This window comes from Lynx rufus, unplaced genomic scaffold, assembly GCF_022079265.1.
Source record: "Lynx rufus isolate CCGP_SWC_20201006 ecotype Redwood Valley unplaced genomic scaffold, mLynRuf1.p SCAF_4, whole genome shotgun sequence".
Lineage (NCBI taxonomy): Eukaryota > Metazoa > Chordata > Mammalia > Carnivora > Felidae > Lynx > Lynx rufus.
The window spans coordinates 121,807,673-121,833,946 of record NW_025814856.1 but is presented as its reverse complement, the minus strand read 5'-3'; the positions used below and the strand labels follow the sequence as shown (position 1 = coordinate 121,833,946).

Here is a 26,274-nt window from a genome sequence, read left to right as displayed (position 1 = left end):
GGAAGCAGGCTCCAGGCTCTGAGCCATCAGCCCAGAGTCCGACACGGGGCTCGAACTCACGGACCGTGAGATCATGACCTGAGCCGAAGTCGGACGCTTAACCGACTGAGCCACCCAGGCACCCCTTTAAGGCACTTTTAATGGCTCCCTGAGGGTACTGTCTCAGCAGAGAGTGTTAAACAGAGGAAGGGGATGCTCAGTTTAGCTTTCCATTTTGAAATGTTTTTGAAATCTTTTTTTAAGATTTTTAAAAAGTGTTCAGCTTTTTTAAAAGTTCAGTTTGGTGGTGGGTTGGGGGACAGATTGCAGTGGGGCAGGAGTGGAGACAGATGGCCAGAGAGCTGGCCGCTGGGCTGGGCCAGCCACGAGAAACTGGTGGTCGGTTTCACTTTGTGGCAGGAGAGATGGAGAGAGGGGTTCCCGTCTGAAAAAGTGCGTTAGAAATACAGAACAGACCGATGAATTTGGTGAAGAGAGGTAATGAGTGAGGAAGAAGGAGGAACCAAGAACGACTTCCAGTTTTCTGGCTCAAGTGACTGGGAGGAGGAAATTCTGGAGCAGGCTGAGTGACAGGTGCTAACACGAGGTTTGCAGGCAGGAGGGACGTGTCATTAGGGTTCAGTGCTGTTCAGATGCTTCGTACGGTTTCGTCTCCAGAGGGACAAAGCAACGGTCATGTCTCAGTCATTTTAGGCTGATGCTTGCCTCTCCTTCCCTATCACCCCTCCCCCAGCTGGGGGAAAAATTAACAATAAAGATTTACTTAAGGCTTTTAAACACACGTACAGACTCATACGTATAACACATGCTTTAAAAAGTAACTGGAAGATGCGGAGCCTGGGTGGCTCAGTTGGTTAAGTGTTTGACTCTTGATTTCAGCTCAGGTCATGATCTTATGGTCAGGATCTCATGGTTGTCTGATCGAACCCTTGTGTGGAGCCTGCTTAAGAGTCTCTCTGCCCCTCCCCTGCTCAAATCTCTCTCTCAAAAATAAATAAATAAATAAAAGTAACTCTTTAAAAAAAAAAAAAGAAAATACACTCAGAGGTGGTCGTGTTATGAGACAATTTTATTTAGTATTTTCCAAAGGATTGGTGATGAATTTGTATTAATAGCATGATAAGAAAAAGAAATCAGCAGAACAAAAATAGTAACTTTGAAGACTGCACAATAAGGCTGTAGTTGCATTCTGAGAACAGCTTTTCCTTACAGAACAGCAAGGTCCGTTACACCTCTGACTTCTTCCTAACACGTAAACAGTTCTAAAGATGACCACTGTTTTAGATGATCAGCCGTGAGAGTGAGCTTGTGTGAGCTCCCCGAGATTTATAAAATTTATGGGAAAGGCTTTGAATTTCTAAACTGCTTCAGGGTCTTCTTCAAAGTTGTACAGGGCCTGGGGCAAGTCACATTTTTACGCTCCCCCTTCTTCCCTCTGCACAAATATTGCATAAACAGAATTGAAGCTTGGTTATAATAAGCATGGCTGATATTTATTAAAGGTTTACCATGTGTGGAGTAGTTTTATATACTTTCCATGAAACCTTCATATCAAACCTTCATAACAAACCAAATAATTGTATTTTTTTTAAGATGAAAAAAAATTAAAGCCTAATGGAAATATCAGACAGAGAAGGACAAATTCTGTATCATCTCACCTAGATGTGGAATCTAAAAAAAAAAAAAAGAAATCAAATTCACAGAGAACAGATTGGTGGCTTCCAGAACAGATTACCTTCCAGAGGTAAGGGGTGGGGAGATGGGTGGAAAAAAGGTATAAACTTCCACTTATAAGATTAATAGATTCTGATGATGTACAGCATGGTGACTATCATCACCATTTCTCTCTGGTACATTTGAAAGTCGCTAAGAGAGTCAATCTCACAAGTTCTCAGCACAAGAAAAAAATCTGTCACAGTATGAGGTATGAAGGTTATGCAAACTTAAAGTGGTAATCATTTTACAACATACAAATATCTTGAATCGTGTTGTACACCTTAAACCAATACAATGTTAGGTGTCAGTTATGTCTCAATACAACCGGGGGAAAAACAAAAACAAAGAACAAAACCCCACGAACAAAACAAAAAACCAAAGGAACAAAAACTTAAAGCCCAGCTAGGTTGTGTGACTCAGATAGCTTCCCAGACAGTAAATGGAAAAGCCAGAGTTCAAATCTAACCCACCTGAGGCGCCTGGGTGGCTCAGTTACTTAAGCATCCGACTCTTGATTTCAGCTCAGGTCGTGAGCTCACGGTTCGGTTTGTGAGATGGAGCCCCACCTTGGGCCCTGCACTGTCAGCACAGAGCTTGCTTGGGATTCTCTCTTTCTTTCCCTCTGTGCCCCTCCCCTGCTCATGCTCATGCATGCTCCCTCTAAACAAACAAACAAACAAACAAATGAACATTAAAATAAAATCTGACCCATCTGACATCAGAGCCCACTGTCCTAACTACTATACTATTCTTGTCAGAAACTGGATTTAGATCTGCATTGGCCCAGCAGTGAGCACTGTGCTGGGCACAGCAGAGCCAGCAGGAATCAGAGTCGTTCTCTGAACTAACTTACCATCTGCTGGTGGAGGAAGGGACAATGCTCCTGCACAGTCCACTGCAGGAACCCAGACGAGGGGGACCTAACTCCATCTGGAGGCTCTTACTGGAGCAACCAAAGTCATCGTGGAAACTGAAAGGAAGAGTAGGAGTTATATCATGATGTGTACTGTATACAAAGAAAGAGAGTTCCAGTAGCTAGAAGAACTGTTATGGGTGGATCTGATCACAGCCTCCCCAGAATATGTCAATGGCGAGGGGCACCGTGCTGATTGCAATGCTACTCTGGAGTTTGTTGCAGGTATTGGAAATCTGGTTTGTTTTTGAATAGAAAGGTAGACACCGCTTTTTTTACATATACGTTACAGTAATAGGATTTTTGACCTTGCAGTGTCTGAACTTTTATAAGTGAGAAATGAAAGCCCAGAGCAGGTAAGTGATTTGCCTGAAATCACACAACTACTGGTTAGAAACTTGAGTCTAGAACCTGGGTTTTCAGTCAGGCAAGCCAGTCTGTCCTTTCCTGAATCCTATCACCTTTGGGGCATAGTTCCATCTATTCATGGATTCACACCTGCTGGGTCAGGCTGTGTAGGGTGTTTACTGTGCAAGAGTATCTGCTGTGGGAACGGATCAGGGCTGAAGTCCACCCAGAGGAAGAAGCACCTTTTCCCCACTTTGCAGAAGTACTTTATAGCAAGCAATTGCCCTCTTGAAACTAACGTAGCCAACCTACAGAAATCTAAATTTCTTCCCATTCTTATTCACACAGTGATATTTCCTATATTTTTATCCATAGGGTTCAAATAATTTAGTGATTAGTGCTTTAGAGCCCACTGGCACATGGTTCCAGTTCTAGAAGGTACATTTCCAGTAAGTCCTGTCGGTGTGGCACCACAGTGACTTCTTTGCCAATCAGCAGTTCATGGCTGTACCCTTTCCAGCAAGGTTGGAGGAGTTGAGGCAAGAGAGGGCCTTCCTTGAGCGATCTATCTCACCTCCAGGGTAGTGGCCACCCCTTATCTTCCGCTATACCTCTTTTTTTCAGGTTCTCTTTACTTCTTGCTGGCCAGTCTCTCATTACTTCTTACGAGCCATCCCTGTTATGGATAATCATTCTTTATATTAACGTGTTCCTGGTTCAAATTACTATGTGTTTTCTCTCTCCTGATCAGACTGTGGCTGATTCACAACCCTCAGACATTTCTCTATCAGCCAGCCATAGCCTGCTTCCCTAGAGGAGTTGCATTCTAGCTGCATGTGCTATCTGGAGGGTCCATATCCTAGTAGATTAGCCAGGAGTTCATGCAGGGGAATGAAAAATAAGCATTGCCCCCTCCAATTCCCCTGAGCTCCCCAAGGAAAGGGACAGAGAGACATGGGCTCATATGCACATAACATGGCCAGTGGTGGTGGGTAACACAGGCTTGAAGGTACCACTCATAGATGTTCCCAGTAGCTATGTTTTGGGAGAAGGAGGTCCCTGACAGTTACCCGGGAGGAGACTCTTGAATCTTGAAGGTAGATTGACGCTGTTCCAGGCAGGTGGGCCAAGAATACGCCAAGCAGAGGTAACAGGGCAAACTGTTAGCTATTTGTTTCTAACATGAATATTGAGCCTGATGTTCCTGTAGAGCAGAATGACCCCAACTGTTGGGTCAGATGACAACATGGTGTTGGTAGCACCACACCATAAGGTTGTAGCCTTATTACAGTTTATAATTCTCCTCCCTGGCACCCATGTGACCATCAGTACTGAATAGGTGGTGCCTTTGTGTTTTAAAGTAAACAAGGAGCATTATGTCAACTAACTTTTACAATCAGTTGCTCAAAATTGCAGAATGCTCAAAGAGAGTTTTAGAGCCGGAATATAGACTCCATCCCATAATTTACAGAATAATCAACGGACACCAGATTGTAAAGACTCGTGCAAGAACAAGTCAGAGAGAGAACGATGACCAAGTGTCTTGGAAAACTGTGTGGGAACTTTTTCCTGCCATTCTTGTAGGGTATGAATCAGCAGTTACACTGGTTGGCTGGCATTAGAAAGAAATTAATAGTCTAGGGTATTGTAACTCAAGGAAGATCCCGTCGAAAAAAGCATGTCCCAGGAGGTCCAAGATGGGTCCCATATTGCCCACTCAATGGACAGGTCAATCAGTGGCTCTTCTCATGGCTAGGTACCTTTAGCTCCTTCAATATCACCCTCTCTAGTTTTAGGGCCAGACATTTTGTCTTATGGGTAACAATCTTGTTATACATCTCAGAATCAAAACCACTTCCTCATGGATATTTTATTTTATTTTATGTATTATTATGATTTTTTTTTAATTCACGTCAAAGTTAGTTAGCGTATAGTGCCACAATGATTTCAGGAGTAGATTCCTTAATGCCCCTTACCCATGTAGCCCATCCCCCCCTCCCACAACCCCTCCATTAGCCCTCTGTTTGTTCTCCATATTTAAGAGTCTCTTATGGTTTGTCCCCCTCCCTGTTTTTATATTATTTTTGCTTCCCTTCCCTTGTGTTCATCTGTTTTGTCTCTTAAAGTGCTCATATGAATGAAGAAATATGATATTTGTCTTTCTCTGACTAATTTTCCTTAGCATAATACCATCTAGTTCTAGTTCCATCCACATAGTTGCAAATGGCACAATTTCATTATTTTTTATTGCTGAGTAATACTCCATTGCATCTATATCTTTATCTATATCTATATCTCATATATATATATGGTGTATATACATACATATACACCATATATATATATACACCATATATATGTGATATATATGTATACACCATACCATATACATACATATACACCATATATATATATATACACACCATATATATATATGATATATATCATATATATATACCACATCTTCTTTATCCATTCATCCATCGACAGACATTTTGGCTCTTTCCACACTTTGGCTATTGTCAATAGTGCTGCTATAAACATGGGGGTTCATGTGTCCCTTTGAAACAGCACACCTGTATCCCTTGGATAAATGCCTGGTAGTGCAATTGCTGGGTCATAGGGTAGTTCTATTTTTAGTTTTTTGAGGAACCTCCATACTGTTTTCCAGAGTGGCTGCACCAGCTTGCATTCCCACCAACAGTGCCAAAGAGATCCTCTTTCTCCGCATCCTTGCCAACATCTGTTGTTGCCTGAGTTGTTCATGTTAGCCATTCTGACAGGTGTGAGGTGGTATCTCATTGTGGTTTTGATTTGTATTTCCCTGAGGATGAGTGATGTGGAGCATTCTTTCATGTGTCAGTTGGCCATCTGGATGTCTTCTTTGGAGAGGTGTCTATTCATGTCTTTTGCCCATTTCTTCACTGGATTATTTGTTTTTTGGGTGTTGAGTTTGATAAGTTCTTTATAGATTTTAGATGCTAACCCTTTATCTGATATGTCGTTTGCAAATATCCTCTCCCATTCCATCGGTTGCCTTTTAGTTTTGCTGATTGTTTTTTTCGCTGTGCAGAAGCTTTTTATTTTGATGAGGTCCCAATAGTTCATTTTTGCTTTTCTTTCCCTTGCCTCCGGAGACGTGTTGAGTAAGAAGTTGCTGCGGCTAAGGTCAAAGAGGGTTTTGCCTGCTTTCTCCTCAAGAATTTTGATCACTTCCTGTCTTACATTTAGGTCTTTCATCCATTTTGAGTTTATTTTTGTGTCTGGTGTAAGAAAGTGGTCCAGGTTCATTCTTCTGCATGTCGCTGTCCAGTTTTCCCAGCACCACTTGCTGAAGAGACTGTCTTTATTCCATTGGATATTCTTTCCTGCATTGTAAAGATTAGTTGGCCATACATTTGTGGGCCCATTTCTGGGTTCTCTGTTCTGTTCCATTGATCTGAGTGTCTGTTCTTGTGCCAGTACCATACTGTCTTGAGGATTACAGCTTTGTAATACAGCCTGAAGTCTGGGATTGTGATGCTTCTTGCTTTGGTTTTCTTTTTCAAGATTGTTTTCACTATTGGGGCCTTTTCTGGTTCCATACTAAATTTTAGGATGGTTTGTCCTAGCTCTGTGAAGAATGCTGGTGTTATTTTGATAGAGATTACATTGAATATGTAGATTGCTTTGGGTAGTATTGACATTTTAACAATATTTGTTCTTCCTATCCAGGAACATGGGATACTTTTCCATTTTTTGGTGTCTTCTTCGATTTCTTTTATAAGCTTTCTATAGTTTTCATTGTATAGATTTTTCACCTCTTTGGTTAGATTTATTCCTAGGTATTTTATGGGTTTTGGTGCAATTATAAATGGGATTGATTCATTGGTTTCTCTTTCTGGTGCCTCATTGTTGGTGTATAGGAATGCAACCGATTTCTGTGCATTGATTTTATATCCTGCAACTTTGCTGAATTCATGGATCAGTTCTAGCAGTTTTTTGGTGGAATCTTTTGGGTTTCCATATAGAGTATCATGTCATCTGCAAAGAATGAAAGTTTGACCTCCTCCTGGCCTATTTGGATGCCTTTTATTTCTTTGTGTTGTCTGATTGCTGAGGCAAAGACTTCCAATACTATGTTGAATAACAGTGGCAAGAGTGGACATCCCTGTCTTGTTCCTGACCTTGGGGGGAAAGGTCTTAGTATTTCCCCATTGAGGATGATATTAGCATTGTGTCTTTAATATATGGCTTTTATGATCTTGAGGTATGATCCCTCTACCCCTACTTTCTTGAGGGTTTTTATCAAGAAAGGATGCTGTATTTTGTCAAATGCTTTCTCTGCATCTGTTGAGAGGATCATGTGGTTCTTGTCCTTTCTGTTATTGATGTGATGAATCACATTGATTATTTTGCGAATATTGAACCAGCCCTGCCTCCCAGGTATAAATCCCACTTGGACGTGGTGAATAATTTTTTTAATGTATTGTTGGATCCGGCTGGCTAATATCTTGCTGAGGATTTTTGCATCCATGTTCATCGGGGAAATCGGTCTATAGTTCTCCTTTTTAGTAGGGTCTTTGTCTGGTTTTGGAATCAAGGTAATGCTGGCTTCATAGAAAGAGTTTGGAAGTTTTCCTTCCATTTCTATTTTTGGGAACAGCTTCAGGAGAATAGGTGTTAACTCTTCCTTAAATGCTTGGTAGAATTCTCCTGGAAAGCCATCTGGCCCTGGACACTTGTTTTTTTTGGGAGATTTTTTATTACTAATTCAATTTCTTTACTGGCTATGGGTCTGTTCAAATTTTCTATTTCTTCCTGTTTCAGTTTTGGTAGTTTATATGTTTCTAGGAATTTGTCCATTTCTTCCAGATTGCCCATTTTATTGGCTTATAATTGTTCATAACATTCTCTTATTATTGCTTGTATTTCTGCTGTGTTGGTTGTGGTCTCTCCTCTTTCATTCTTGATTTTATTTATTTAGGTCCTTTCCTTTTTCTTTTTGATCAAACTGGCTAGTGGTTTATCAATTTTGTTAATTCCTTCAAAGAACCAGCTTCTGGTTTCATCATCTGTTCTACTGTTTTTTTGTTTTTGTTTTTGTTTTTTTTTTTTTTGGTTTCGATAGCATTGATTTCTGCTTTAATCTTTATTATTTCCTGTCTACCGCTGTTTTGGGGTTTTATTTGCTATTCTTTCTCCAGCTTTAAGTTGTAAGGTTAGTTTGTGTATCTGAGACCTTTGCTCCTTCTTTAGGAAGGCCTGGATTGCTATATACTTCCTTCTTATGACCGCCTTTGTTGCATCCCAGAGGTTTTGAGTTGTAGTGTTACCATTTTCATTGGTTTCCATGTACTTTTTAATTTCCTCTTTAACTTCTTGGTTAGCCCATTCATTCTTTTTTTTTTTTTAATTTTTTTTTTCAACGTTTATTTATTTTTGGGACAGAGAGAGACAGCCCATTCATTCTTTAGTAGGATGTACTTTAGTCTCCAATTATTTGTTACCTTTCCAAATTTTTTCTTGTGGTTGATTACAAGTTTCATAGCGTTGTGGTCTGAAAATATGCATGGTAATGATCTCAATGTTTTGTACTTGTTGAGGGCTAATTTATGTCCCAGTATGTGATCTATTCTGGAGAAAGTTCCATGTGCACTGGAAAAGAATATATATTTCACTAGTCCAGTGTGTCATTCAAAGCTATTGTTTCCTTGTTGATTTTCTGATTAGATGCTCCGTCCATTGTTGTAAGTGGGGTGTTGAAGTCCCCTACTATGATGGTAGTATTATCAATGAGTTTTTTTATGTTTGTGATTGATTTATATATTTGGGTGCTCTCACATTTGGAGCATAAATGTTTACAAGTGTTAGGTCTTCTTGGTGGATAGACCCCTTATCTATGACATAATGACCTTCTTCATCTCTTGTTACAGTCTTTATTTAAAATTTTTTTTTCAACATTTATTTATTTTTGGGACAGAGAGAGACAGAGCATGAACGGGGGAGGGGCAGAGAGAGAGAGGGAGACACAGAATCGGAAACAGGCTCCAGGCTCTGAGCCATCAGCCCAGAGCCTGACGCGGGGCTCGAACTCACGGACCGTGAGATCATGACCTGAGCTGAAGTCGGACGCTTAACCGACTGCGCCACCCAGGCGCCCGTACAGTCTTTATTTTAAAGTCTAGATTGTCTGATAAATTCTGGCTTTCTTTTGTTGACCATTAGCATGATAGATGGTTCTCCATCCCCTTACTTTCAATCTGAAGGTGTCTTTAGGTCTAAAGTGGGTCTCTTAGGAGCCCCTGGGTGGCTCAGTTGGTTAGGCGTCTGACTTCGCTCAGGTCATGATCTCACAGTTCATGGGTTCGAGCCCCAGGTCAGGCTCTGTGCTTACAGCTTGGAGCCTGGAGCCTGCTTCAGATTCTGTGTCTCCCTCACTCTCTGCTCCTCCCCTGTTCACATTCTGTCTCCATCTCTCACACATAAATAAACATTAAAAAAAATTTTTTTAAGTGGTATCTTGTAAACAGCATATAGACGGATCTTGTTTTCTTATCCATTCTGTATCCCTATGTCTTTTGATTGGAGTATTTAGTCCATTGACATTTAGAGTGAGCACTGACAGATATGAATGTATTGCCATTATGTTTCTTGGAGAGTTGGAGTTTTTGGTGGTGTTCTCTGGTCCTTTCTAGTCTTTGTTGCTTTTGGTCTTTTCGTTTTTTGTTGTTTGTTTGTTTGTTTTTCATCTTTTCTCCCCTCAGAGAGTCCCCCTTGAAATTTCTTGCAGGGCTGGTTTAGTGGTAATGAACTCCTTTAATTTTTGTTTGTCTGGGAAGCTTTTAATCTCTCCTATTTTGAATGACAGCCTTGCTGGATAAAGAATTCTTGGCTGCATATTTTTCTGATTTAGCACATTGAATATATCCTGCCACTCTTTTCTGACCTGCCAAGTTTCTGTGGATAGGTCTGCTGCAAACCTGATCTGTCTTCCCTTGTAGGTTAAGGATTTTTTTTCCCTTGTTGCTTTCATGATGCTTTCCTTGCTTGAGTATTTTGTGAATTTGACTATGATATGCGTTGTTAATGGTCAGTTTTTGTTGAATCTAATGGGAGTCCTCCATGCTTCCTGGATTTTGATATCTGGGTCTTTCCCCAGGTTAGTATAGTTTTCCACTATGATTTGCTTACACAACCCTTCTACCCCTTTTTCTCTCTCTTTATCTTCTGGGACCCCTATCATTCTGATGTTGTTCCTTTTTAATGAGTCACCAGTGTCTCTAATTCTTAAATTGTACTCTTTTGCCTTAGATTTCCTCTTTTTTCCTGCTTCATTATTCTCCATAAGTTTGTTCTCTATACTGGTGAGTTGCTGTTCTGCCTCATCCACCCTTGCCCCCGTGGCATCCATTCGAGATTGCAGCTCAGTTATCACATTTTTTATTTCATCTTGACTAGCTTTTACTTCTTTTATGTCTGCAGAAAGGGATTCTAATCTATTTTTGACCCCAGCTAGTATTCTTATTATCGTGATTCTAAATTCTGGTACAGAGATCTTGCTTGTATCTGTGTTGATTAAATCCCTGGCTGTCGTTTCTTCCTGCTCTTTCTTTTTGGGTGAATTCCTTTGTTTTGTCATTTTGAAGGAAGAAAAGGAATTAATAAGGTAAAAAAAATTAAAAAATTAAAAACAACACACACACACACACACACACACACACACACACAAATCAAATAAGTGATGCTAGATCCCAGGTGTGTTTTGGTCTGGGTGTTGAAAGGGGCCTGTTAGATTAGAGAAAAAGGGGAACAAGAAAAAAAAAAGGAAAAGGTTTGAAAATTTGAGAAAATGAATATAATGAAATAGAATAACATGAAATGATGGAAGCAAAATAGAATTTGAAATTTTTTTTAAAAACTAAAAAATATAGTAGGAAAAATTAAAGAAAAGTATTTTTAATAAATTGAAAATAAAAATAAATTTTTTCTCTTTCTGTATTCAAGAAAAAGACAAAAAACGAAAAAGAAAAAAAGAAAATTGAGTAGATGGATCAGTGAACAGACTGAAATATGATTGAAATTACATCATTTTCCCCTAGAAGTCAAACTGTGAAGCACTTTATAGCAGTAAACTAAGCAGGTGGACAGACTTCTGTTCCTGAAAATTGAAGTTGGTCCCGCCGGGCGTGGCTCCGTGTAATGGCTCCGTTCTCCACTAGATGGTGCTGCTTAGCTTACTGGGGTGGATTGTTGTGGCACTTGTAGGTGTGTATGGGCATGTGCGGGAGTGGTGAAAATGGCGTCACCCAGCTACCCAGTCTTTACTATCAGAACTCTGTTCTCTCTGATCAGTAATTGTGCACTCGTCCTTTGTCTCTGGCTTCTGTCCACTCCCCACTTTTACACTGTTGGTGACCAAGCCATCAGGTTGCCAGGTGTCACCTCCCTCCTGAGTTTTATCTCAGACTTGGCTGTGTTTCCCAATCCCTGACTTCTGAGGGACTGCAGTTTTGACCTGTTCTGACCCTCCATAGGAGGGTCTCACTGAGCAATGGCTGCGTGCAGGCCACACCCAAGAACGTTTGTGGGTCCGTGCTGCTGCCAAGGCCCAGAGACTGCAGCTGGGTGCCAGCCCGCCCCAGAAAAGTTCACGTGATCATGTAGCAGAAGTGTTTCAGGGATTATGGAAAATCATGACACACATCTGCCACCAGGCTTCACCCTTAACGACCTTGTTCCAGAACCAGTGAATGTGGTTGTTCTCTGGGGTCTTCTGGGACCTCTGGGGTCTGCTGGGGTGGCCACAAGGGCTCTACCACATGTTGTCCCAGCAGGGGAACTCCCTCTCCCTGTGTGGCCCGAGGACCCCCCCCACCAACTTCACTCTGCTCCTGGGGATTTGCCCTTCCCAGCAGAGCACCACAAGGTATTCAGCTGCACAGTTTCAGACTCTGTGCTCCCCCTATTTATAGAGACTTAATGGAATTTAAACCCTCTTCTTTCTCCCTTTCTTGTTCAGTCCCTGTGGCTGTTTCCACTTTTCCACTTTCTCTCCAGCTGCTTTGTGTGGGGGGGTGCTTTTCCCATACTTTCCCTCCGTCTCTGTCCTCTCTCCACAAGCAAAAACAGCTCCCTGCCCTCTGTGGCTTCTCTCTCCCCCAGTTCACCTTTCCGTGCCACGTACCTGCTGAATTCTGTGGTTCAGGTTGTGCAGATTGTTGTGTGAATCCTCAGATCAGTTTTCTAGGTGTGCAGGATGGTTTAGTGTTGATCTGGCTGTATTTCATCAATGCCAGACACAGAAAATAACTTCCATGCTGTTCTGCTATCTTAGCTCCTCCTCTGATCAGTGTTTTCTCCCTCATGGATCTTTTCATTGCATGAGGTTTATCAACAACTCTGACATGGCAATTATGAGCCCATGATTTTGTCCTCTGTAGCACAGTTCAGTTTGGAAGCACAGCTGATTTCCTTGCTTTGAATACCCAGAAGGATTGCTTATGCGTTCTGTCTTATTTCTTGTGGTCTATAGCTGTTTCCATTTCTGTACAAATGGTCAGCTGTCCTCTGCTAGGGAAGGCCTGTGCTGTTTCCTTATGTCCTATCTCCTTAGTGATAATCTTCTCTTATCACGAATGGTATTCTTCCCAAATTCCCAGTCTGCAGGGCCATCTTTTGACAAAGTGGTTGTGAATATGCCATGCCTGCAGGAGGCCAGGGAAGGCCTCTGTGCCTCCTGGTACCCCTTCTTCTTCAACTCTGAGCTTAATGGGAATGCATGTGCCATGGCTTTGAGGCAAGTGAGAATGGGATGTGGGAATACAGAGAAGAGGTGGGAAGAAAAATACCTAATGGCCACCCTGCTCATCAGTGACCAAGTTTGCCTGGGGCTGCACACTTGTTTCTAGTCTAAGGTACTTGTATGTTGACACTGGAAGGGGATAAAATATCTCTCGTCCCACTTTCTACTTACCATGGAGATACACTTGAGCTTATCCCAAGAAAGAATCTCCTACATTTCTGTATAATTATAATAAAACACTCCACGAATAAAATGGACTTTTATTATTATTTTTAAATAGATTTAAAACAATTTTTTAAATGTCTATTTATTTTTGAGAGAGAGAGAGAGACAGAGCATGAGCAGGGGAGGGGTAGAGAGAGAGACACATAAAATCCAAAGCAGGCTCCAGGCTCTGAGCTGTCATCACCAGAGCCCGATGCAGGGCTTGAACTCACAAACCATGAGATCACAACCTGAACTGAAGGCAAACACTTAACCAACTGAGCCACCAAGGTGCCCCTGAAATAGATTTTGAAAAGATCAGTTTCCCTTACTGGATCTATCAGGCCAGCTTTTTGTGTGTTAGTTTCTAGTCTGGCTGACACTACTCAGCCAGGGAGAAGTAAAAATCTTGCTCTCTTTTCCTCATAAACGGGTCCGGTGGTCATTGGATATTATTATCCCACTCTGAGTTATTCCTTTCTGGTTCACTTTCTTTGAAATTATTTCTGTGTATATTTTTATTTATTTATTATTTGAAGGCACCAAAATTTTTCTTCTGAATATCTCAGGAGTGTGATTTTTGACAATGCTTTAGCCAATGCTACTGTTCATTGGGTTTACACTTTCTTTCTAAGGATGTGGCAAAATCAGGCTTGCTGAGTTCACATTATGTTTCAAAGCACAATAAATACTTCCCAGGGTCACACTGAAGCAGAAAATCCTGACTGCATATACAAAACAGAATCTCCGCTCTCGAGATGCAAGTCAGAATGGGCTGAACAATGAAAGCATGAACACAAAGGGACGTTCAGGTGACCGATGATATGAGTCACTGCTCGGCTACTGACTTTGCAAGGAGAGTCGCAGAGGAGAAAACCATCCTGTGCATATAACTATCATGGTTGTGAAAGAATTTAGCAAACACACAACTAGATTTTTGTCCCTTTCCCCCCATATCATTTGGAAGCGTGGTATTAACATTTTTTTAATGGTTTCCAAACTTGTGGTTGAAATTTCATTTGTAAAGGGGTTTAAAGAAAGCAAAAGTCTCTAATCTAATTAACTCCAAATTTAATTCAACACCTTCCCTTGATTTATATACATTATCATGAGGTTTAAAAAAAAATGTAAGTCTGTATATATGAGAATGTAATTAATCATCTGTAAAGCGTATAAATCCCAGTAAGACACTTTGTCAAATTATCTCATCTTACCCATGATCTTTTTATCCCACCAATTTTGCCTGGTTTCTGATTTCACTGAGTTGGGATTAAATCAGTGCATTCCTCCCACTGCATAATTAGGACTGCTCGAAAACTCTGTAATTACAAACCGCAACCATGGATTGTGAATTGCATTCGCTGTCATAACTGCCATTAGCATGGTTTTCGATTCTTCCAGAACAGCGAGGTAAAGATACCATGCTGATAAGTTCCATGCTATAGGTCTGCTATTGATTATCTGCAGCAATTGTAGACTTGGATGGGATCCCAAGCTAGATGCAGAACCTGGGAAGATGCCAATGTTTTGTGAACGCAAAAGTTCTTAAGAAGAAAAAATGTTTTCTAAAACAATAAAACTACGGATGAAAGAATGAGTGTAAAAGTTTTAAATTATGCAATTGCAGGCTTAATTTTGTGAATGGGTATAGTCCTAATCTATTGGGCCTCCTGGGAGGGGAAAACTATTTGGGATGCTTATTCTGATTTTGACTACTTATTCTGATTTTGAAGTGAAATCAAAATGCTTTATGAGGGTGTTCCAAGGCTTTATTTGACAGTTTCTACTTGCTTTACTCCCAGTGATCTGCCAAGCCCACGTGTCCCTTCTTACCACGAATCTCCCCAGCATGCTCTCCTCTCCCTCTTTTGCATCAGAGTCTAGAGAGGGGAGGCCCACTTAAAACAGATTTGAAGTCTTCCTCATCCAGGAGGCTCACCCTGATGACTCTTTGGTTACGTACTCTCAGTTCTAAATACACAGCAAAAAAGTCTTTTCAAGATTAAAAAAAAAAAAAAGCTCAAACATTCTTTTAATGTAAGGTGTTCATAATCCTCATATAAAAAATTTCCTTTGGAGTAATCTTTGGTATGTGGAAACTCATATATCAAATGGTAAACTCTATTATTGCGCTGGTACCCAAGCTTGATTCATGAGGTTAGCCATTTTCATCGTTTCATTGCTCAATCTCTTTAGCCCATGAACATGTTTTGGTATTTTATAAATTACTAATTTGAGAGAAACAAAAATCTGCCTCTTTCTATAGAACACATTTAGAAGCTCCAATCAAGTTCTTGCTTGTAATTATCTAAACTACACACACACACACACACACACACACACACACACACACACACACACACACTTTGACCACTACAATTTCCCTATGTATTTCTGGATGTTTATAAATGAACTGAATTGTGGTGGAAAGAGCCCAGTGGCCCTTAACCACTACAATAACTCCTTGTAATTTGCTGAAAGCAAGCGGTATTCATTTACTCCTTTTCTTGAAGTTCGTAACAAAAGCAAACAGGTGGATTTTTGTTCAGAATCTTCAGATTAGTACATCTAAAGGCTTTGAAACTAGATAAATGCATAAATCAGACTAAAGTAAGCTTTTGCAGCAAAGGGGTGGGAAAAGAAGACGGCTTTGCACAAACTAAGAGTCCAGTCCATTTGTTTAAGGATTTTCAGAGAATTGTTAGTATGGTTAACAATACAAAAAAGAATTACTACTAGCATTGTGAGACATTACTGTCTGAAGATGTACCGAAGTAACAAAGAAAATTTAGGGATAATTATTTAGTACTTCTCCTTCCCTTCCTCAAATTTAATTAGTAAATAGAGACATCGGCTAACTGGTGCCAGTCGGGGTGTTGCTAGTTCTGAGAAACGTGCCCCTCCCCTAGCTTTCCAGGAGTAGCTGTTATACTGTGTGGCAAATGATTAACTCTGTCACTTTGGATTTTGTATGCCTGCTTTTAAGTATGACAGACTTCAGTCTTGCAATGGAAAAAACACAAATGTCACCTTAAGGCTTAGGGTGCAGCGGGTTTAATGGTCCACACTAAAATAGGCAGTACAGTTTTGTAGTTCAACATTAAAAGCAACCTTGCCTTACTTCTAATGCTTCTACCTAAGAATGCTTCCTGCTCCCTCTCAGCCCTTCCCTTAGGTACGAGTCTACACAAGTACTTCTAAAGTGCATTTCTCTGGCCTTGAAAACAGCAGTGTGATTTGCTCTCCAATAGGGAGTCCTGAATCGGAGCACTGCTTCCTCGTTGGAGGGGCTGTGCAGTTCCAGGTGAGTGACCCACTCAGAGAAGTACCCTTCTGACTCCCCAGGTGGCACAAGAGGCCACTCTTGGGGGAAAAAAAGGATTATGCCAACTTCCTCTGTGGCAGGTATCTTCGCTTACCACAAGTACATATTCAGTGCCTCCTCGAGCCATGAAATATTGAAAACTTAACCGACACTTCAATTTCCAGGAAATTAAAATCGTGGAGGCCTTGTGTGAATACTCAGAAGTTGGTGGGATTAGAACCAGGTACTGGGGCGGGCCGCAATTCTCGGGCTAGGGTAGGGAGGAGTGGTGGGGAGAAAGACAGTCCCGCCGCGCTGTGGCTATTGCTTGTCGTCGTGGGGGTCACCAGGGAAGCCCGCCTCCTCCGGGGACCTGACTCCTTCGGGGAGCAGAGTGGCGCGCACTTTCCTCTTCTCCTTAAAGCGGCCGGAGCGCGAGATCTTCAAATTGCGGCGGCTGCTGCCTGACTTCTCCCCGCACAACTTGTCCGGCTTGTGGGGCTCGCCGGCGCCCCCAAGGAGATTGGGGTGCTGATTCTCCCGGGAGCTGCCAGTCCAGTCGGCGCTGGGTGGCGCGGGCGGCGCGGGCTCCCCGGGGGCAGGCTGGGCGGGAGGCTGCGCCCCTACCGCGGCTTCCTTGCTTTTCTTTCTGCTGTTGGTTAGCGATTTCCACCAGGACCCAGAGCTGCCCGTGCCGCCGCTGTCGGCCATGGCCGGGCGGCGCGGGGCGCGGCAGGTGGGGAAGGGCCCTCTTTCCCGGTGGGGCCGGCGGTCCGCGGCAGGAAAGCAGGCTACGGGGTGGGAGCCTAGGCGGCGGCCTGTACCCGGGAAGCAAACAGAACGTGGTTATGGGTTTGTCCAAGTCACGTGCCCCCAACCCCACTTCCTCCCCTCGCTCCGCCCGTCACCGGATCGGCCCGGGTCCGAGCACCCGCAGGCCGGGAGCTACGCGGCCCTCCGAGGGCACCGCCGCGTCCCCGGGGGGCGCGGGCGGACGAGTGGTGGCCTCCAGGGCGCCACCATCTGGTCTCCAGACACCTTGGCACTCCCCCGCCTCAACCCTCGCCTGGCCTCCAGGGCCGGTGCGGTGGTCTGCGCGGGGGCCGCCGGGGGAGGTTCCCGGGCATGCGGATTAAGCCGGCCCGAGAGGAAGCTGGCCTGGCCTGTTACCCTGATTGTAGAGGGACGCCCCAAAGTGACCCAGCTCGGCCCCGCGGGGCCTCCTCTTGGATGAGCACCTGAGCGGAGGGCGCTCGGAAGGGGGTGTGCTATGGGTGAGCACTGAATATTAGACTCCTGTCAACAGTTCCGAAATTTCCCTTGAAGGTGTTTTTCCATAGACTTCTGTCCCAGAATCCTCTTCGACGTGATTTTCTGGGGGGAATGTACATGCCGATAAGAGCGAGGGAAAAGCTCAGGATGTGCTGTTTCTTTTAAATTCTTTTGACAGAACTTCTGCCTTGCCGCTTTCAGAGAAACTGGTCTAGACTTAATTTCCCTTGAAAACCGCGGTCCCACTCTACCTTTTATTCCCCAGACACCAATCTTACGTCTCCTCGAAGCCACCCCACCGATGGTTGAGATGAGGCCAAGCGGCAAACGTCCTCTTCTTTTTAGTTCTGTATCAACATACGCACCGACTTTGTACCAGGCAGCGCAACTCTTGAGATTTTTAGTTACAAATTAAAGGCGTCTGTTCTTTTTTGCGCAATTCCTTCCTCCAAAGGAGAGAAACCTGCTGCGCGCAATCAGGAACTCCAAACCCATTTGCTTCTCCCCAGCTTTTAAAGCAGCGCTCTGCGGCCCGAAAAGACTGTTTATTAGCCCTTAAGGTGCTAATATGGGGAGCGAGACACCTGTGCGCGCCTTCCGCGCTCGGCACTGACTGTACGAACGCGCAGGGTTCGCTTGCGCCCGGGAGCATTTCCAGGTTTCCTCTGGGCTCCGTCCCAGCCCACGCGCCTGGTGCTCGCGGGAGTTGCCGGCGCGCCGGGGAGCAAAACTTGAGCGGTGTTTGTTGTTGGAAAAGTTCTGCTCTCGGAACCGCCGGGAAAGTTTGAGCGCCTACGCGAGGCGGCGCAGCGGCCTCCGCAGCAGAGACCCGGGCCTCGGCTCCTCCCCAGGATGCCCCGAGGGCACACTCGGGCCACGACTTGAAAACAATAGAAGATGAAGCCGCCAAAAGTTCTTCCCCTAAAAAGGCACCCTCTCCCCAGGGCACGGTTTGCAGTTGGGTCTGCAAACCTCCTGCTCCCTGTATTTTACGGATCAGCGAAGCACCCCAAGTTATTCATGGGTGGTGGGGTGTGCCGATGGCTGCCTTCTGTCTTCTACCCTACATTCTCTTTTCCACAACCGACGTGTGCGCGGAAAGGCTCAGCACTAATTGCGCAAGGAAAACACTGCAAATTACGCAAATTTACGCAGAGCGCCTGTGGCTCGAAACCTCTCCGGAGCCGGGGTAGCACCCCAGGTTGACACCTTGGAATGAGCTCTGTCTTGGCGGATGCAAAACCACCCTGATTGCTCACCTGTTCGGGCTTCTGAAGATCCCAAGACTCTGAGCCGACCTCACCTCCAAGAGAACGGAGGAGGTGCGCTTGGGACAACCTGGGGAGGTCGGGCTTTTTTTTCTGGAAGGTGTGCCTGCCGAAATGTCTGCAGTCCAGCTAAGCCGATTGCTGCTGCTCGTCTCCCCTGGCGCTTCCAACTTCTGTTCGGCGCAGCGGTGGCGGCAGTTCTGGGCTCGCAGCGCGCTCGGCTCCGGCGTGAGGGCCCCGCGGCGGAACAGGTGCCAGGCTCACTGCCCCAGGTGAATACCCAGATAGGCTCTCCCAGTTAGTAGCCTTTCATTCTCGCGCGCCTCCCTCTTCCCTGCTAGCGACTCCCCGGCAGCCGCGGGAGATGGGACCTCGGCTGCTCACTCTGGTGTACTGAACCTTCCTACACGTTGGTCCTTTGCACGGGAGAGACATCTGTCTGCCCACCTGCTGGTCATTCGCCAAGTATTCGAGAAACCAGAACCCCCGGGAAGGGGGCAGAGGGGGAACACCAACCCAGGAGGCGGCCACAGCTGCCGCAGGTGCAGGTAGGAACTTTGCGTTCCCGCCCTCCAGGGCAGCAGATTGGATCAGGTCACGTACGTGGCGCCGGCCTTGGGGTGTCTGATTGGAGAAAGGCTGAGCTGCGCCGCACGCCGGCCGGACTCCTTCTGGAAGAAGAAGAAACAGTAGAGGAGACCCTGGCCAGGAGACCGAGGCTGTAGGTGGGATCCGCAGGGTAAATGTTGCCGCAGCTTTTTCTCTGCCCCTGCCCTGATTTCTTTTTTCTCTTTCTCTCCGGGTCCCCAGCCGTGGCCACTCAATTCCCAGGGGTCCAGTTTTGTAATTCACAGGAACTGTTTCATATCCAGGCAAAATGTTGCAGAGTTGCAGGCACCCTTAGTTGAAAGGCGTAATATTAACAAGTTCTCTGTGTGCCTGCCAGGCGCGGTTTCCAGCGCTCTCTGGGGGTAACACATTTACTCCTTACAGGAACCCAAGTATGTAGGTGCTGTTGTTTCCTCATTTGACAGGCGAGGAGACCCTAGCACTGAAAGGTGGTAAATGGTTGCTCAAAGTTGCATGCCTGGTAAGTTGCAAAGCCGGATTTGAACTCAGGAGGTCTGACTCCAGTTCCCAGGGTCTTAACTAGCACGTGAGACCACAGCCTGCCAGTCTTGGGCCCTTAAGGGACTTAATGAAGATGTGAATTTCCTTCCCTTAAGTTTGGAGGTCCAGTGGACAGGCATTCCACCTGGGGAGTACCAGTGCAGCCCTGAGCCACTAGAGGATGTGAACCAGTGGATTTCGGCCAGGTTCAGGCTTGTGCTCCTGGGAACATATGCGTGCTTTTTATTGGTTGGGTAGAAAGGAGTTGCCATAGGCCATTTTCACTAATGAAAGCAGAATTCCAACCTGCTTCATCTTGCAGGATGCTCTGATTTTTCAAAGAACTATTTTGATGTTCCTTGATGTCATGAATAACTCTACGGAAGGAGTGGGCATAGAGCAACTGACATATGAGCATCATTGTTCTAGGACTTTTTTTTTTTTAATGTTTATTTATTTTTGACACAGAGAGAGAAAGAGAGAGAGCATGAGCGGGGTGGGGCAGAGAGAGAGGGAGACACAGAATCTGAAGCAGGCTCCAGGCTCTGAGTTGTTAGCACAGAGCCCAACGTGGGGGTCAAACCCACAAACTGTGGGATCATGACCTGAGCCAAAGTCAGACGCTTAACCGACTGAGACACCCAGGCGCCCCTAGGCCTTTCTGAAGCCTCAAAATAGTGAAAGACATGATGCCTGTCTCAGCTTAAAATGTAGAATTAGCGGAAAGAATTTTTTATAGAGTGTTTTAATGCATGAAATATAAAGTGAATATTTTATATCATTAATTTCTTAATTTAGCATTCGTGGATGTTTAAATGATAATGCACAACTGTGTATTTGAAAGTGGTGTAATTTCACTTATTTGTTGCGATTAGTTTTAGAGAGTAAACTTTGAATTAGCGCACCAGGACTGGAACAAAGACAGGCCAGCCCCTGGAAGGCAAGGACAGGACAAGTCCTCATAGTGCCATTCCATCACAGATGAAGACACTGGATCAAGGAGGAAGGTTTAATTAAACCATAGATACTTTCACAGCCTCTGGTAATTAGGAGTACCCATCCAGTTCTGACTTATGGGGCCATAAGGAAGATGTCTGGGAATGTTTCCTCCGTGGATAAAGGACAGAGCTTTCTGAGAGAAGAAAATCTTTTGCTGTACCCTTGATTTTTACATTTAAGCACAGCATGAGGATATGATGTCTGGTGTTGCAGCAGCCATATTGTAGCAGTGAGTCAACAGGCATGGGAATAAAAACCAACATGCTAAGGATGATGGCATGGGAGTGTGAAAAGTGTCTGGGTCTTGATGATATTGATGAGCCCCTGAAAGAACCCTGGAACCATCTGCCTCCAGACTACTAGTTGAGTGAGATAATATATATTCCTATGATTTCATCACAGATTTAAATGCAGTTTCCTGTTACTAGCAGCCAAAAGTGTTCCCCTTTGATACAATCTATTAGAGTTATAGAAAAATATATTGTTCAAAAGGGAAAAAAGGTAGTATGGCCACATTTTTTTTCTGACCAATCTGAAAAGTTCTTCACTGAAGGAGGATTTAGTGAAATGTTTAAGTGATGGGAAAGTTTATAGAAGTAAGCCACCTACATTGAAAAGTTGATTTATCTATCCAGTGAATAGCAGGTGACTTTTAATGTTACAGAATTTAAATATGCTTAGATTGGGCAGTGCTTACATTTCTTAATAATATTTTTTCTTGTCATATTTTATTTTTTTTTAAATGTGTAGATAGTTTGAATTAGAACATTTCTTTCCTTCCCTCTTTCCTTCCTTCCTCCCCCCCTTCCTCCCTTCCTCCCTTCCTCCCTCCCATCCTCCCTCCCTTCCTCCCTCCCTCCCTTCCTCCCTCCCTTCCTCCCTCCCTTCCTCCCTCCCTTCCTCCCTCCCTTCCTTCCTTCCTCCCTTCCTCCCTTCCTTCCTCCCTCCCTTCCTCCCTCCCTTCCTCCCTCCCTTCCTCCCTCCCTTCCTCCCTCCCTTCCTCCCTCCCTCCCTTCCTCCCTCCCTTCCTCCCTCCCTTCCTCCCTCCCTTCCTCCCTCCCTTCCTCCCTCCCATCCTCCCTCCCTTCCTCCCTTCCTCCCTCCCTTCCTCCCTTCCTCCCTTCCTCCCTCCCTTCCTCCCTCCCTTCCTTCCTTCCTCCCTTCCTCCCTTCCTTCCTAATTCACTGGCCTCTTAGGTGCACATTTAAGTGCAATAAATGATAACACTCAAAGGCAAAAGAGAATGAATTCCTAGAGGGCAAGATTTGCATACTAGAAATTAAAATAAGAACTTTCAAGGTTAAACCTGCCGTTTCTTTGGAGACTGGGAAATAGATTATTTTCTTTTAAAGCATTTATAGTAGGAACTGGGCAATAGAAAACACATGAGAGAATTTAAGCAGCACAGCTAATCAAAATGAAGAAAATAAAGATCATTTATATTCTTTTCACCCAGGGATACCTATAGTTAATGTTGGAGGGTTAGTCTATTTTTTTTTTTTTTGCCCCTATTTTTACATTTACTCTTTTCGTCTTTTCCATTCCTTCCTCTCCTCCCTTCCTTTATTCCTCTCTTTTATAGATGCTTCCATTCTTTGCAAATTAGACGCTGATCTCCAGTGGCCTTTTCCTTTCTTGTCATCAATGTATGGGTAGTTTGATATTCCTTTTCTCCTTTCTGTGTTTTCACATCGTGTTGCTGGATTTAGTTTATAAACTTCATGACTGAGCATTACACCCATGCCTGAATCTGGGATCCGCTTTTTATAGCATCACATCCGGAACCCACATCAGGTTAACATGAATGTGTGTATACAAGTACACAAATTGCAAGTGACAAAATACTGCTAATCATTTTGGTTTTACACTTGACCTGAGCAAGGCTGATTTGTACAGTGCAGCCTCTCTCTGAAGTTCAAGCAAGACCAGCTGACTCTTCCTAACTTCCTGCCCCTACTGTCGATGTGTTTCTTCATATTCTTGGATGTCATTGTATTTTACTCCTTTTCTTTAAAAACAAACAAACAAAAAAACCAACTGTATGAAGATTTAAGGCCTAAAGCAAAGTTAACTTACTCTAGAAAGGATTTTCAAGAGTTTAGGGGCACTACCACACATGATCACTTGATATACACTACATTCATGGCTTGAGGAGTGTGGGACAGTGAAAACGAGATGTATGTGAGCACCGCCCATGGCCGCACCCTCCGGGAACAAATCCACTCATTATTCTCCTAAACTCCAGACCATTTCTGTTCTAAAGCAACTTAATTGTCCTTGCAGACCTGTGGAGGGTGGGAAGGGGGGTGGGGTACAACTTACTTCTAAGCAGTCCGAGGCCTGAGGGTATGGCTCTTTGGGTGAACCAGGAAGGATCCCTCTTCTTCCGGTGAGCCCGATGCTTTATAATCCCTCCTTTGGTTCCAGGAGGCTCTCAGAAACTGAAATTGTGTTGATTCCCAATTGTTTTCATCAGGGGAGTTCATCCAACTAACCTAGCCTGCCAGTGATAGGAATGGGTGTGTTTTAATTAAGAGTGTAAATTGTTTGGTGTTTGTCCCACGATTAGCTATAATTTTGTTTATTTGTTTATTGACTGACTCCCTCACTAGAAAGTGAATTCCATTTTATTGAATGATGTTTTCTATAATGACCATAACACTTCCTATGTATGAGGTACAGTTCTGCTTTATAAATATTAACTTATTTAATCCTAAAAGCCCTGTGAAATGGGCACTGTTATGTTATTATTAAGGTAACTGAGACACTAAGAACTTAGGTTACTTGTCCAAGGTCACCCAGCTGGTTGGTATAAGAGCTAGCATTTGACCCCAGGGAAATTGACTTGAGAGTCCAGGGACCTAACTAATCACTCCGGGGTGTGGCTCTCCATGAGTGCTAAGACATGTCATTAATGAATCCTTAGGACATGGCATGCTACCTGGAGATAACAGTTCTTCAGTATTCTTGAATAAATGACCATCCGATGCAGAAGTATAAATGCTTTGTTAGTTATAATGTGACTGGCTTATAAAAAGAAATGTGATGAAAATGGCAATGACCTAAAATTTCAGTCTGTCATTACATGTAATAATAGCCAGATTTTAATTCTGAGATGCGGGTACAGTAAGTGGACCAAATTATCTGATAGGTTTTTGTGTTTGTTGTTACGAAACTGGAAGGAATGCTATCCTGTCTCAGCCCTACGAAGGAGATACATTAGGCGGGGAGACGTGGAGGGGGCGGAATAACGTAATGGCAGAGGATGGCTGCTGAGATTTTATTCAATATTGTATTTAGGGAATAAGTGAGTGATCCAGAGGACACGGCATCTCGAAACCAGTCTCCACGGCACGTCCTGACTCCGGAAACAAAGGTAATTCAACTTTATTGTTTGTTAGGACATCGTCGATGGAAATGAAAAGTCACGTGTTCCCATCCAAGGTAATGTTCTCTGGCTGGCCACCTGGTTCCGGGTCAGAGCTGGGGTAAACCAGCTCCTTTAAAAGGCGGCCTCCTATCTGCAGTTGTTAATTTCTCGTTTCAAGGGGTGCGTTTGGTTATGCTCCGTTTACCAGGTTATATTTTCTCTTTTGTGTTCGTCAGTGTGTCCGTTTGTTATGTCACGTATGTAGAGGTAGAAGGCGGATATCTAATGGGAGGGTAATATAATGCAGGAAGTGAATCTTTTGGTTTCCCTACCTGCATCAAGGCCAGTGTCAAACTTACATAGTTAGAAATCTCCAAGAAATAGCTGCTTTTATCGGTGTTAGTCTGTCAGGGGAGGTCACCAAAGTTTTGGGAGTCAACTCTGCTCGTGTGTAACCACAGGTAAATCTCACACTGTACATTCTTTTTTTTTTTTTTTTTAAATTAATGTTTATTTTTGAGAGAGAGAGAGAGAGACAGAGCAGGGGAGGGGCAGAGGGAGAGGGAGACACAGAATCTGAAGCAGGCTTCAGGCCACCAGCACGGGAGCCCTGCATGGGGCTCAAACTCACAAACGATGAGATCATGACCTGAGCCCAAGTCAGACGCTTAACCCACTGGGCCACCTGGGCGCCCCTCACACTCTACATTCTTTTTTTTTTTTTTTAATGTTTATTTATTTTTGACAGAGCATGAGCAGGGGAGGGGCAGAGAGAGAGAGGGAGACGCAGAGTCAGAAGCAGGCTCCAGGCTCTGAGCTGTCAGCACAGAGCCTGAAGCGGGGCTCGAGCTCACAGACTGCGAGATCGTGACTTGAGCCGAAGTTGGACGCTCAACCAACTGAGCCACTCAGGCGCCCCACCCTATACATTCTTTTTTTTTTTTTTTTTAATTTTTTTTTCAACGTTTATTTATTTTTGGGACAGAGAGAGACAGAGCATGAACGGGGGAGGGGTAGAGAGAGAGGGAGACACAGAATCGGAAACAGGCTCCAGGCTCTGAGCCATCAGCCCAGAGCCCGATGCGGGGCTCGAACTCACGGACCGCGAGATCGTGACCTGGCTGAAGTCGGACGCTTAACCGACTGCGCCACCCAGGCGCCCCCCACCCTATACATTCTTAATGAACATTTAGGTTTATCTATTTGATGTAATTTCATTTACATAGTGGGAGAAATTGCTTCAGCTGCAGCTATAAACCTTTTATAACAATGGCAAATTTAAAATTCTTACTATGTGCTTTTCACTTTACTGTGAGCTTATCCAAAAGTGAATCATATTCTTTTCACTTTTTTTAATGGTAGAAGAACCCTGAGAGAGATAGCTACTGTAAGTCTGACAGTTTTATCATAGAAAGCTGAAGCAATTTGCTCAAGGTCACAAGACTTTTAAGAGGTGGAGTTATTTAGATTTAGTTTTAGTTACTCTGTCCCTAATACAGTGTTCTTCTCATGTAGCTATTTGAATCTCATATTGCCTTTTAATTAATCATTAGATCAATAAACATTTGTTGGTTTCACAACCGTTATATCAAAAGAGATCGTCATACTTTAAAAATTCTGATGAGGTCAGTGTCTTCTCAGTTTCCTCCTTGGAACAATGCTAAATCATATGTGGCTGTTTAAATATTAAAACCCTATGGAATCACAGAGCACTCAAAGCTCAAATTAATGCTGGGAATTGTAATTACATACATTTCTTGTGAAAAGACTTGATGGTTGGTTTGAATTACAACTGTGTGGCTTTGGGAAAATTACTTAATATCTTTAGGCTCTGGTTTCCTTAAATGTAAAGTGGGGATAATACCACTTCTCTGGGAGGTCGCCAAGATTAAAGTAGACAATACATTTGTCAAAGTCCCTAGCACAGTGCCTGACACATAATAGGCACTCAGTAAATGTTAGTTTCTCCTTGACTAATTTCTTTCA

General features: G+C 43.7%; 1 protein-coding gene across 1 annotated transcript; it reads right to left on the bottom strand.

Annotated features, from left to right (window-relative positions):
* Window positions 1-16,590: 16,590 nt before the first annotated feature.
* Window positions 16,591-16,980, bottom strand: PRR15 (proline rich 15). The gene has a single exon (XM_047095639.1). The coding sequence runs from the start codon at window positions 16,978-16,980 to the stop codon at window positions 16,591-16,593; it is 390 nt and encodes a 129-aa protein (XP_046951595.1).
* Between the last annotated feature and the right edge of the window lie 9,294 nt (window positions 16,981-26,274).